The 12,798-nt window shown below is 57.5% G+C and overlaps 1 protein-coding gene across 2 annotated transcripts; it reads left to right on the top strand.

Annotated features, from left to right (window-relative positions):
• The first annotated feature begins 822 nt into the window (after positions 1-822).
• Positions 823-9,803, top strand: CYTH2 (cytohesin 2). 2 transcript variants are annotated; one of them, XM_020888178.2, is made up of 12 exons: positions 823-1,008; positions 1,837-1,984; positions 2,083-2,149; positions 3,178-3,296; positions 4,502-4,582; positions 5,059-5,171; positions 5,291-5,439; positions 6,002-6,113; positions 8,935-9,011; positions 9,116-9,187; positions 9,288-9,442; positions 9,536-9,803. In XM_020888178.2, the coding sequence occupies exons 1-12, from the start codon at positions 990-992 to the stop codon at positions 9,621-9,623; spliced, it is 1,200 nt and encodes a 399-aa protein (XP_020743837.1). In that variant the 5' UTR covers positions 823-989; the 3' UTR covers positions 9,624-9,803. The 2 variants fall into 2 exon arrangements, with proteins under 2 accessions (XP_020743837.1, XP_020743830.1); XM_020888171.2 differs by lacking the exon at positions 823-1,008 and adding an exon at positions 1,378-1,551.
• The last annotated feature ends 2,995 nt before the right edge of the window (positions 9,804-12,798 follow it).

The raw sequence follows: 12,798 nt of genomic DNA, 5'->3' as shown, positions 1-12,798 counted from the left end.
CTGAGGAAAGGGGAATTGTCCTGCGCGGGGAAAGGATGCTAACATAAAGGGAGGAGTTTCGGGGATAGAGGGAGGAAACTGAGAGGCTGCGAGAGGCAGGAAGGCAGAGCCTGTCCTATCACTGGATTTGGCCTTCCTCTATAGTCCCATTCTCCACGACAGAGACCAAAAAGCGCAGCATTTGGAAGAAAGAGAAACTCTTTTGTTTCACCACTGCTTGACTCTGAAGAGGCTGAGGTGGATGGGGGAGGTCAAAGGAGGAGGGTAAGGAAAGGGTCTGCAGATCGGAGAGGCCAGTACACTTGAGAGAGGGGGCCAAAAGGAAAGTGAGCCAAAGCGGCTCCCGGTTGCTTGGCAACCACTGCGGTCAAAAGACAGGCGGGCCAGCTAAGAGGTGTGGCTCAAGGAAACAACCGCGAGCTGTGGCCACGCCCCCTAGCAACAGACCTAACAAAGTACCGCCCCCTGGCAACGTATTGATAGAACCCGGGCTCGGTTGACCTGGTGCGCAGAGCCCTTGCGCAGGCGTAGTCCTCCTTCGGCGTCTACTTAGTCCCGCCTCCATGCTACTCCTTTTCGAGGCTTCTCATTGGAGGGCAATCCTGCCAAGAACCCTTTGGTTTCGGAGGCGGGGTCTGGCCCCTGCTCTCTCTCCAATTGGCCCCACAGACCGTCTACTTTGGGCTGGACAGTGCTACGTCTGCTCCTAGCGCGCCTATTGGCCCTGGAGGGCTATCCTTCGGTTTCGGAGGCGGAGCAGACGAGAGGGCACGCCGTGGATTGGGCGGTGTCAAAACGAGGGGCGGTCCCTACTGGCGGGGCGGTTGGGAGACGAAGGGAGAGTCTTTTCAGCGCTGAGGACTGGCGCTGAGGAGGCGGCGGTGGCTCCCGGGGCGTTTGAGCGGGCTCATCCGAGCCCGCGGGCCAACGCGGATCCGGGCCCGACCGGCGGGACCGCCCCGGACTCCCCGCGGGCCTTCCTAGCCGCCATGGAGGACGGTGTCTATGGTAAGTCGGGGAGGGGCGGGGCCGGCTGGGAGCAGATGGAGGGTTTCGGTCCGAATGTTCCGCAGCGAACGACCTCCCCCCCCACGACACGCGCCTCGCGAAGCTTGTTCGGCCCCGTTGTCGCCTCGCTTTTGTGGGGCGCGGGACGGGCTTCCGGCAGGGCCGGAGAGCGGGGCGTTCCAGGCCATTGTTTGGGCCGAGCCTGTTTCCGGTGGCAGCGGGAGGGGGTGGGATGGAGCGGCGGAGGCGAGGCTGGGGCGGAACCATTCCCTCTGGAGGGGCCGGGCGAGCCCAGTGCCTGCCGGGAGAGGGGAGGGGGGCTTCTGGGGGCGGTGCGGTGGGGAGAAATCGTGGGGGCCACAGAGATTCCGCTAGGGCGGGGGCGGGGGCTTCGATGCCCCGCCCCTTCCTTCACTCTCTCAAGCTGTCATTAGCTTCCCCTGCCATGGTTACTTTCCATGGACCCAGGAGTCCGGGCACCCAGGTCCCCAGCTACCTCGCCAAGAATGGAGGCAGAAAACCAAGGCCTCAGGCCCCTTGCAAGTAATGAACCGCAGTGTCAAGCTTCCAGCCCCCTTTCCCCTGTAAACCTAAGAGTAGAGGCTCCCAGCCCTTTTCTCTCCCAAGGACTAAGAGTCTGGATTCCCAGCCCTTCCTCCCCTGGACTGAGGAATCTAGGCCTCCCAGCCCCTTCTTCCACTGACTGGGAGGCGGGACTCTTATCCTCATCCTCCCCATGAACCTAGGAGCCCTGTCCTTTGCCAGATTTCAGAAGTCCAGGCTCCCAGTCCCCAGAACTGACCTCCCGCCCCTGATCCCCTCCCCCAGAACCCCCGGACCTGACTCCGGAGGAGCGGATGGAGCTGGAGAACATTCGACGGCGGAAGCAGGAGCTGCTGGTGGAGATCCAGCGCCTGCGGGAGGAGCTCAGCGAAGCCATGAGCGAGGTGGAGGGTCTGGAGGCCAATGAGGGCAGGTGAGGGCTGGGGTAGGGAGCCTGGGGGTCATGGGGCCAGGCGGGGGCCAGGGATGTCCAGGCATTGACCTTCCACCCTCTGCTCTCTGCCCCTGCAGCAAAACCTTGCAGCGGAACCGGAAGATGGCAATGGGCAGGAAGAAGTTCAATATGGATCCCAAAAAGGTGCTTGGGGCCACAGGGCTGGAATTGGCCAAGCTGGCATCCAGACGGGATTCTAGCATCTTGGGGTTCCAGAAGTGTGGTGGTTAAAGGTCTGCCTTAGGTGGACAGAGTTGGTCCTGATCCCTGGATCCAGATGTTAGCAATATTCCCTGAGAACTAACCAAGTGCTTTGGCCTCCTAATGCTTTGCATGTGCTGGAACTTCTACCTGAGTGGTCCTCCTCCCCTGTTTGCTCATATTTTAGGAGTCATTTCTCTTGTCACTCTTGCGTTCCCCAGGAGGAGCTTGATTGAGTCTGGTAGGGAATATGGACAGTGATGTATTCAGATGAGGGTTGAGAAGTGCCATGACAGAGAGAAAGGTACTGGACTGTGGACACTGAGAGGAGTGAGCCTGGTGGCATCAAGGAGGGCTTCCCTCAGGAGGGTCAGGGTCAGGTTTGAAGGATGACTTAGTGTTCACCAGGTGGAGAAAAGATGTTTGTTCATTCATTCATTTTACACCATTTCCTCTGGCCTGCCACTCTGCTAGGGAATGCAGAGGGCTCAGTGTAGAGTTTGATGCTGCCTTGTCCTCAGGGAGCCCCTAGACTCAGATACCACAATCCAGAGTGAGGGGTCCTCGGTTCATGGTCCTCAAGACATCAGGAGAGCCTGAGAAAGCCCTTGTCCAGCCTGAGTCTTGACCCTCACAGCTCCTCGTGAACTGATGTCTCCTAACAGTTTCCCACTTTATTCTTCTTGCCAGAAGCAATGGTAATTTGTAAAGTCATTCAGCAAACATTCATGGAGCTCCTGTTCTTTGCCAGGTCCTGCTCCGGGGGGGACTGGAATTAACCTGGCAAAGGCAGAGGGAGCAGTAGATGCAACGTCTAGGCCGTGGGAGAGGTGGCATTTAAGGACCTGGGAAGAGCCTGAAACTGAAACTGAGGCCCTGCTCTGTTGAGGATAGGGGTGGGTTTAGAGGCTAAGGTTTCTGGGGGCGTCTTTCTGAGCACGCCAGCACTGAGACCCAGTCCTTCCCACCAGGGGATCCAGTTCCTGGTGGAGAATGAACTTTTGCAGAACACACCCGAGGAGATCGCCCGCTTCCTGTACAAGGGCGAGGGCCTGAACAAGACGGCCATTGGGGACTACCTGGGGGAGAGGTGAGAACCGTGCCCCCTGCACCCAGCTTTTGCCGAGGAGAGGCCCTGATAGATCAGCCTTGCAACTGGACTGTGACAAAATGGACTGACACAGAGATTGGGGTGGGGGACCTTCTGAGGAACCCGGGGATCATCTGTGAGCATGTGGAGGGTATGGGACATCCAGGCAATACGGTGACCACCACCCATTTATGTCGGGACGGTGGAGAACATTTGTGGGTGGTGTGGGAGCGTGTGAACCATTGGAGACAGCTGGTGTGCATGGGAGCGACGTGGACAATGACGCAGGAAGTGGGGGGGGGTCATCGGGATATCTGGGGAGCATGGGGGGCCCATGGACATCTGGAAACATGGGGGCCATTTGTGGATGTCCAGGGTCTGTGGACCACCTATAAGCGTAGAGTGCATGAGACATCGGGAGTGTATGAGGACCAGCAGTGGATGTCTAGGGTGCTTGGGAGTTTATGGACTTCAGGGACACATGTAGACAATCTGGCTGTCGGGTGTGTGTGGGGACCATCTGGACTCCCAGGGTGCATGGGGACCTTCTGTGAAGTCTGGGAAACCTAGGGACCATCGGTGCACATCCAGGGTGTGTGGAGACTGTCTGAAATGTCTGAGGTGCACAGGACTGTGTGAGATGCTTAGGGTTTGTGTAGACATCTGGGGTGTGTGAAACTTTCTGGATATCTGGTGCAGAGACCGTCTGTGGGCAGCTGAGGGGCATGGGGACTGGAGAGTCTGGGAGTGTGGGGGTCATCCATAGCTCTCTGGGGATTGCCTGTGGACATCTGGAATGCATAGGGACAGTCCGGTTGTCTGACACTGTGGGGATGGTTTTGTGGGCATCTGGGTTGCCCTGGGACTCTCCGTGGGTCTCTGGGGGATAGGAGACCATCTCTGGGCATCTGTGAAATCTGGGGTTCATCAGAGATGACCAGCAGGGCACATTTGCTGTGTTTCTCCCAACTGCACAGAGTTCCAGCCACACCAGAGTTCTTAAGGCAGATGGTCTTCCCAGGAGCATTCTAAGTGTCCCTACCCCCATGCCAGGCCTGTGATGGGGGCTTGGCCAAAACTTTCACTGGCTACAGAGGTAGCCGCTCTGCAGAAGAGGGGTCACAGCCTCCCCAGTACTTTGCCTCCTCTCCACCCCTACCTGCCCAAGCCTCTTCCTGCCCGTGACCTTGTCCCTATCCTCGCAGGGAAGAGCTGAATCTGGCAGTGCTTCATGCCTTCGTGGATCTGCACGAGTTCACTGACCTCAACCTGGTGCAGGCCCTCAGGTGAGAAGGATGGGATTGAAAGGGCAGGAAGGGACCTGTCAGGGCTTTCTTTACCAGTGATGGTCACCCCCTCCTGAAGGCAAAAACAGAACCAAAACTTAGGGGATGGATTGCATGTGAGTATTGCCAAAGTCCACAGTAGAGCCTCCTTCAGGCATAGCCGTATCCAGGCCCTGCAGTGGAATGGGAAGGACAGCTTTTGATTGTGCTCGCCATGGGGTGGGTGCTGCTCGTGGCAGACCCTCCTCCCACATGACAGCAGAGACCCCAGCAACCGTCTGTCCCATGCAGCAGCCTCGCTAGAAAGAAAGGGCGCTTCCGTATCCATCATCGAGAGCCTCCTGGCCGACGCCCAGGGTCAGGCTGGCCACAGGCGTGGCGCCTTCATTGGCCAGTTCTTCCCATGGGCACTGAGAGCGGGTAGGGGGTTGGCCCCGCCAGTCCTGGCATCTACCCTCGGCTCGTCTCTGCCGCAGGCAGTTCCTCTGGAGCTTCCGCCTCCCTGGAGAAGCCCAGAAGATCGACCGCATGATGGAGGCCTTCGCCCAGCGCTACTGCTTGTGCAACCCTGGGGTTTTCCAGTCCACAGGTAGGGGCCCAGACCCCGGGGTCCTAGGGGAGGAGGGAGCTGGGGGTGGGGGGGACTTGAGCTCCTGGGTCCCAGGGGCCCGCGTGCCCCAGTCGTCACCCCATGCCTGTCTGGTGCAGACACGTGCTACGTACTGTCCTTCGCCGTGATCATGCTGAACACCAGCCTCCACAACCCCAACGTCCGGGACAAGCCGGGACTCGAGCGCTTTGTGGCCATGAACCGGGGCATCAACGAGGGCGGGGACCTGCCTGAGGAGCTGCTCAGGGTCAGGCCCCCCCGCCCCCCACCAGGCCCCTCAGCTCCATGCCCCTTTCTCCTCTCAGTGCCTGAGCCCCCCGCCCCCCAGGATCACTGCCTCGCCCACCCATGGACTGCATGGTCACACCAGCCTGCCCAAGTCTTCCCTCTCTCTCTCTCTCTGGCTGCCTGTCTTTGTCTCTCCGTTTTTCATTTTATTTTTTCTTCTGCTGCACCAGGCAGTATGTGGGATCTTAGTTCCCAACCAAGGATTGAACCCAGATTCCCAGCCCTCTGACTCTTTGAGGGTCTTGGTCTGTCCCATCTTCCCCCATCTGTCTGTCTGTCTGTCTCAGAACTTAGCAGCTCTTCCACTGTCTCCATCTCTGCATCTTTTTTGTTTCTCCCTCTCCTTGCCAGAGCTCCCTCCACTCTTCCCCCATCCTACTTCCCTTTCCTCCCCAGGCTCCTCCTTCCCTTGGCCATCCCACCCGTGGTCTCACTGGCTTCCAATGAGCCCCCTCCCCACTGCAGTAGCCCTGGGAGGATCCCAGGAGCCCCGAGGTGCTGATTCTGCCTTCACCCCTCAGAATCTGTACGACAGCATCCGAAACGAGCCCTTCAAGATCCCCGAAGATGACGGAAATGATCTGACCCACACCTTTTTCAACCCGGACCGGGAGGGCTGGCTCCTTAAGCTGGGTACGTCCCTTCCTGACTGCTGGCTGCCTCTGCAAGTGGGGGACGTTACCAGGCCCAGGTCTAGACTCAGTTTTTGCACGTAGCCACTGTATGACCTTAGGACAATGATTCGACCTCTCTGAACCTCAGTAGCCACATCTGAAAAGCGGGGTTGAGAACGAGATCAGGTCCCTTGTGCTGGGCCCAAGCCCAGGGCTGGCCTTGGAATTGGCGCTGCCTCTCCCCGTCTGCTCACCCACACAGGTTTACGAAACCCCTCCTCTGTCCGGGCCCGCTGTAGGGACTGAGGACATGGCCGAGAACCGAAGAGCACAGGCCCCGTCTGCGGAGAGAGTGGTCATGACGCAGGCTGCTCTCCGCTGTAGCAAACAGAAAACAACCCAAGGAATCAGGCCTTTTACTGTGCTCGGCAGGGACACTCGGGGAGTCCGGGGCAGACCCACTCTGAGACTCCTGTATTTTTATCCCCACCTCCTATGGCCTCCTCCTCAGCCCTGTAGCATGGTGGCTGTTCTAGAAGTGTCCTCCCTCCCAGAATGTCGCCTGTAGGCAGTAAAGAGCCTGCAGAAACAGGTTCCAGAGTGCCCCATGCACTTCTCAGCTGGCCGGATTGGTTCCTGGTGGGGAGGGGAAGAGCTTCCCAGGTGGCACTAGTGGTAAAGAACCCTCCTGCCAACACAGGAGACATAAGAGATGGGGAGTTTGATCCCTGGGTTGGAAACATCCCCTGGAGGAGGGCATGGCAACCCACTCCAGTATTCTTGCCTGGGAAATCCCATGGACAGAAGAACCTGAAAGGCTGCAATCCATGGGGTCACAAAGAGTCAGACACGACTGAAGCAACTTAGCACGCACATGGGGAGGGGAAGCACCCTGGCTGGCTTAGGGGAATCGGGAGCCCAAGGCCACAGTGGGATGGGTGGGGCGGGGGCCAGTCCCCCTTGGAACACGTGGCACCAGCGGACTCCAGTTCAGTTAGCAGAGGTCTGGCAAGGGCAGCTGGCTGAGGGTTGGAGTGGTTCTCCACCCCGGCTACCTGGGAGATTCACCTGGAAACCACAGGGGCCAGGCCACAGGCTCGTGAAAGCAGGGTCTCTCTGAGTAGGATAGGCCATTGGTCATGTTGAAAGCTCTCCAGGCGGTTCCCAGTGCGTGGCCCACGTTGAGAACTGCTGGCTTGGAGCCGGGCCTGGTAAATAGTAGGTGCTGAGGGAGGGTTGACAGTGGCTTTTTAATGGAAAAGTAGTGAGTGGCTGCCCCAGGGAGACAGAGAATCTGGTGAGGAATTACAGTGGAAGCAGCCCAGACAGGGGAAGGGTTCAGAGGAAGCTTCCAGCCCAGGTGCAGGCTCAAGGCAGGCCTTTCCTCCCTTCAGATCTTAGCATCTACCCTCTGGTGGGGTGGCTGGGGGGTGCACATGGAATTGTGCTCTTAGAAGGGGGAATCTCTTCTCAGGCCATGGAGGCAGGTCCCTGGTGCACACGAAATGCAGATCACTCCTTTCAGCCAACTTGCTGGGGCAGATGGATTCCTGCATCAGCTCCAAGGGAGGCAGACAGGCCTGGGGGATCCCAGAGAAATTTAGATTCTTCATGGAAGGTCAAATGATGCCCCTGGTAGTGAGTGGGCGGGGAAAGAAAAACCAGAAGGGCAACTTCCTGAGAGACTGGTTACCTTCTGAACTATCCCCCCACCAGCCGCAGGACTCCCTCCCATTTCTTGGATGAGGAAACAGGCTTGGTCACTATCCAGCAGCCACAGGGCAGAGGTGGCATTGGACCCAGATTTCTGACCAGAGTGCAGCAGAAGGTTACTAGTAAAAGGCACCTCTTAAACAGTGAAATACAGGAAAGGGGATCAGTGGTAGTGGTAGCAGTTACAGTGAAAAAGATGGTTAATAAAAGTCTTTATTGCTGCTGTTTACTTCTTCTGGGACCACAAGGAGCCCAGAAGCAGGTCACTTTGCAGCAGGAAGGTGTGGGCCTGAGTGGATCTCCAGACGGTCCAGAGAGGGCAAGTGGTTGTCCTAAAGTCACACAGACAGGTCCTACCGGTGCTAACGGGAGTCCTCAACACTCACCTTGGCCCAAGGACTGGGGGTTTCCTCTTCTGCCTCTTGAGGATGACTTCCCCATCGTCACGTGGCAACCAGAGGGCCTGCCTAGCTGGGATACATCCTGGGAGTGGGGCTGGAGTCGGGCACTGATGCTGGGAGGTGCTCTTGGCCAGCTCAGCATCCTGGGCCTGCCCGGAGGGACAGGGTCTGGCCATTACCCCCTCGTGTGGATGTAACTGGTTTTCTTCCCTCTCTCTCCCTCCCTCCCTCTCTGCGTGTTTCTCTCTGCTGTTTCCGGCTCTCTCTGTCCCACCCGCTGCGCATCCCTCCCCGCCCCCACCCACGGCTCTTGGGGGCACTCCATTCTTCCGCCCTCCCTCCTCCTCGCCTGGTCCTGCCTGCTTTCTCGCTGTCTGCCCCAGGAGGTAGGTACACGGCCGGCCCCATCCTTGCTGCCCAACAGGACACAAAGGGAGGGGACTGCCCTGGCCTCGGGGCCCACAGGAGAGGGACTGGGGGCCTGGACCCGGGTCCACAGACAGGCTTAGAGAGCGTAGAGCCCCACGCTGGTGGGTGGACCGATTCGCCGGGCCCAGACTCTTGGCCTGTCCCTGCTTGTCTGTCTTCCCACGCATCGCTTTGTCCTAGGCCCTGACAGCCCCACCTTCCCTGCGCTCGCTCTTTCTCTCGCCCCTTTCCCCGCCCTCTCAGACGCCCCCCCGCCCCCCTGTTGAGCCCAGGCCCCCTCCCCCCCTTCCCTTCCAGGGGGCCGGGTGAAGACGTGGAAGCGGCGCTGGTTCATCCTCACAGACAACTGCCTCTACTATTTTGAGTACACTACGGTGAGGGCGGGGCCGGGGAGAAGGGGCGGGGCGGGGGCGGAGTCCGGAGACCGCGGCGCGCCGGGGAGACTGCGGAATCTGAATCCTGTCAAACTCGTTCTCAGGACAAGGAGCCCCGAGGAATCATCCCGCTGGAGAATCTGAGCATCCGCGAGGTGGACGACCCCCGGAAACCAGTAAGGCCCTCCCTGTGCCCTGTCCTGCTGGCGGCGGAGGGCTCTTCGGGCCCCAGGGCTGGCTCGTCCCAGCGGTCCTTCCTCTCCCCTGTCCCCCCAGAACTGCTTCGAGCTGTATATCCCCAACAACAAGGGGCAGCTCATCAAAGCCTGCAAAACGGAGGCCGACGGCCGCGTGGTTGAAGGGAACCACATGGTGTACCGGATCTCGGCCCCCACACAGGAGGAGAAGGACGAGTGGATCAAGTCCATTCAGTGAGCAGGGGCTCCCGGAGTCCTGGGGGAGGGGAGGGTGGCCGGGGGCCCAGGCTCCTCAGCCCTCACCCTGGGTTCCCGCCCCTTCCGCAGGGCCGCTGTGAGCGTGGACCCCTTCTATGAGATGCTGGCAGCAAGGAAGAAGCGGATTTCAGTCAAGAAGAAGCAGGAGCAGCCCTGACCCCTTGCCCCCGACTCCATTATTTATTTCGGAGCTGCCCTGCCCGGGTGGCCGGACCCCTGGGCCTTGGGGCTTCGGATCCTGGTTCCTTGTTTGGAAGACTCATCGCCTCTAGCTCCTCTCTCGTTATTTGTAATTAGCACCCTGTTGGTAATCTTATTAATTATTTAACCACTTGCAGCCTGCAGACCCACCTCATTTCTTGGGGTTCACAGAGCTAAGGTGCTTGACTGAGCTGGCCCAGCACCCCCATCCATGACCAGGACCCGAAGTGCTGATCTGTTGGTATCTCTCATGACGTGTGAAAACGGTGCTGACCGTGTGGCCCCATGGGTGCATCTCCACGATGGCTCATTCTGGTCTCACCTGTAGCCTGCGAGGGTGGAGTAAAGGGAGAAGTTTAACGTGGCTGGAATTAGCTTTCAGTTAGAGCTGCAGGGCACTGCAGGTATGCAGAGCTTCCCAGACAAGGTGCGCCGTTCCTTCTAGACGTTACTTGACATCCAGACACACACTTGTTCCGCCTTTGCTCCCACAGGCTTGTCGTCTTTGAGGAGCAACACATATGGGCTGGGCTAACGCTTTGAGGCCAAAGCTAGGAGCCAGAAGAGCTTTGAAGGGGGACGGCTCTGGTAGGGTGTGGAAGGACGAATCTGGAAAAAGGAAGGATGAAGGTTGGAGTGTTGGGTACGGCGAGTGGGAAGGCCCTGCTCAGGGTGCTGGGCCAGAAGTTAGTGCTGTCGGAAATGGACTGGGTCTGCCCGGTGTAGATGGAGTGGGGCTGCGGGGCTGGGGGTGGGATTCTGGGCAATTTGAACCAGGTTTCTCAGCCACCCAATGATCATCCTTTGGAGGTCATTTTAACACCAGGCAGGGATAGCGCTGAGAACCTGCAGTTTTGTAGCATCTTTCCCAGGAATCTGACAACCTCCTGAAGTGTAAGGACCACTTCCTCTAAGGTACCCCACCCTTGGAGAGTGGGGTACCCCTGAGCAAGGTCCAGGTCTGTCCCCTGCTGCCTTCCTGCTTGGGGTGTGCCTTCCAGCTTGGGGTGTCACCAGAGAACAAAAGCGCATGGACCCCAAGATGGGTGTCTGCAGGCCCGTGTCTCTCTCCTATGTCCAGACTTGCAGCTGAGAGGGATTTAGTACAAAAAACCACAACGCCAGACAGGCCCAGGACCCAGCCCAGGCTGGAAGGGAAGCCTGTTGCCCCCGGATGTGTTAGACTTGCCGTTATTTCCAACTGTTGTGTCCTCTGTGTCCCCGAGGGACCGAATCCCTAATTGTCAAGTACTGCCAGTGAGGTGAGGAAGGTCCGGCCCTCCTCTTAGCCAAAGGCTTCCACAGGCAAGAAATTTCCTAAACGCTGTTAACAGCTTTGAGGTGAGACTGCTGGACTACACTTCCCAGCAAGCTGTGCAGTGCTGGCCACCCCACTGTTGGGAGAACCATTCCAGAGGTCTGGGAAATGCAGTTCCTTAAGACTTGGAGACTTGGTTTCCCTTAGGCTGAGCCCCCATCCCCTCCTCCACTTCATAGGTGCTTTGACATGCTGGGAAAGGAAACCCAGCCTGATCATTTCAAACCCAGGGGCTGATGGGAAATGGAGTTCCCAAATGAGGAAATAGAATTCCCAACTCCTCTGGAAGGTTCCATGGAAATGGAGCCGTTGACCCAAGAAAGTCATGGGGAATGAGGTCCCTGGGTCAATAGAGTCCCACCACAATCTTCCCCCTATTTTGTTCTACTTCACAGACTTCCCTGATGGCTCAGTGGGTAAAGAATCTGCCTGCAGTGCAGGAGATGCAGGTTCTATCCCTGAGTCTGGAAGAGCCCCTGCAGAAGGAAATAGCAATCCACTCCAGCATTTTTTCCTGGAAAACTCCATGGAGAGAGGAGCCTGGTGGGCTACACTCCAGAAGGGTGCAAAGAGTCAGACACAGCTGAGTGACTGACTTTCCAGTATCCTTCCCTGGAAAATTCCATGGAACAGAGGAGCCTGGCAGGCTCTAGTCCATTGGGTCGCAGAGAGTTGGACAGGACTCCGCACAGAATACATGGGATGAAGCCATAGGTGCTGAGAGCCTACTGTGCGGAAGTGCCTGGCCAGGCTTAGCGAATGGCTTGTGCTGAGGCAGGGAAACGTATGTTGGAGTAAGTGACAGCAGCTCACTGTGTGTGTACAGTAGTGATGCAGTGGGGATGGGGTGATGGGAAAAGAAGGGGATACTTGGACCCAATCATTTGGGGCCTGGACAACTGTGTTAGGGCTTTGAATGTATCTTTAGCTAGAATGGGAAGCCCTCCAAGGGTATGACGCAGGAGAGTGATGTATTTGGGTTGATGTTGCAGGAGCCGCCTCTGGCTGCTGCAGGAGAATAATTTGGAGGTGAGCAGGGGCGGTAGCAGGGGGGTAAGTTAGGAGGCTGTGTGGTCATCCGAGCATAAAAGGGTGGGACTGTAGAGGTGGAGACCTGGACCCATGAGAGTCATTTTGAAGAGGAGCCAGCAGGACTTGGAGAGGGCTGGGTCAACTCTGGGATTCTCGCTTGAGCAACCGGTGAGCAACCAAGTCATTTACTGAGATGGCCAAAGAGGGGCTTTACGGGAGATAAATCAATGGTTCTGTTTGGCCAAATTAAGCTGGAGATGCCCATGGAACATTCAGATCACCTCCAAGTTGTCCTTCAGTTGTCTCACTAATCTGTCTTCTCCCCAAGCGCTGAGAAATTCTTGCTTCCAGCTTCTTCTCCCAGGACCCCATACTCCCAACCCCCTCATTACAAGTTGAACCATGTTCCCCACAGATCCAGATACTGAAGTCCCAACACCCAGTACCTCAGAATGTGATCTTACTTCAAAATAGGATCATTGCAGATATAATTGGTTAAGATGAGGTCATTCATGTGGGCCCTAATCCAATTTGACTGGTGTCCTTACACAAAGGGACACTTTGGACCCACAGAAAGAGGGAACGCCATGTGATGATGAAGGCAGAGATAGGGGTGATGCTTCTGCAAGTCGAGGAACACCAAAGATTGCCAGACCACCACCAGAAGGTAAGAAACGGGTCTGGAATAGATTCTCCCTCACCATCCTCAGAAGGAACCAACCCTGCTGACACCTTGATCTTGGACATCTAGTCTCCAGAACTGTGAGATAATGTCTTTGGT

The sequence above is a fragment of the Odocoileus virginianus genome, chromosome 20 (assembly GCF_023699985.2).
Source record: "Odocoileus virginianus isolate 20LAN1187 ecotype Illinois chromosome 20, Ovbor_1.2, whole genome shotgun sequence".
Taxonomy (NCBI): domain Eukaryota; kingdom Metazoa; phylum Chordata; class Mammalia; order Artiodactyla; family Cervidae; genus Odocoileus; species Odocoileus virginianus.
This window is presented reverse-complemented; position numbering and strand designations above follow the sequence as displayed.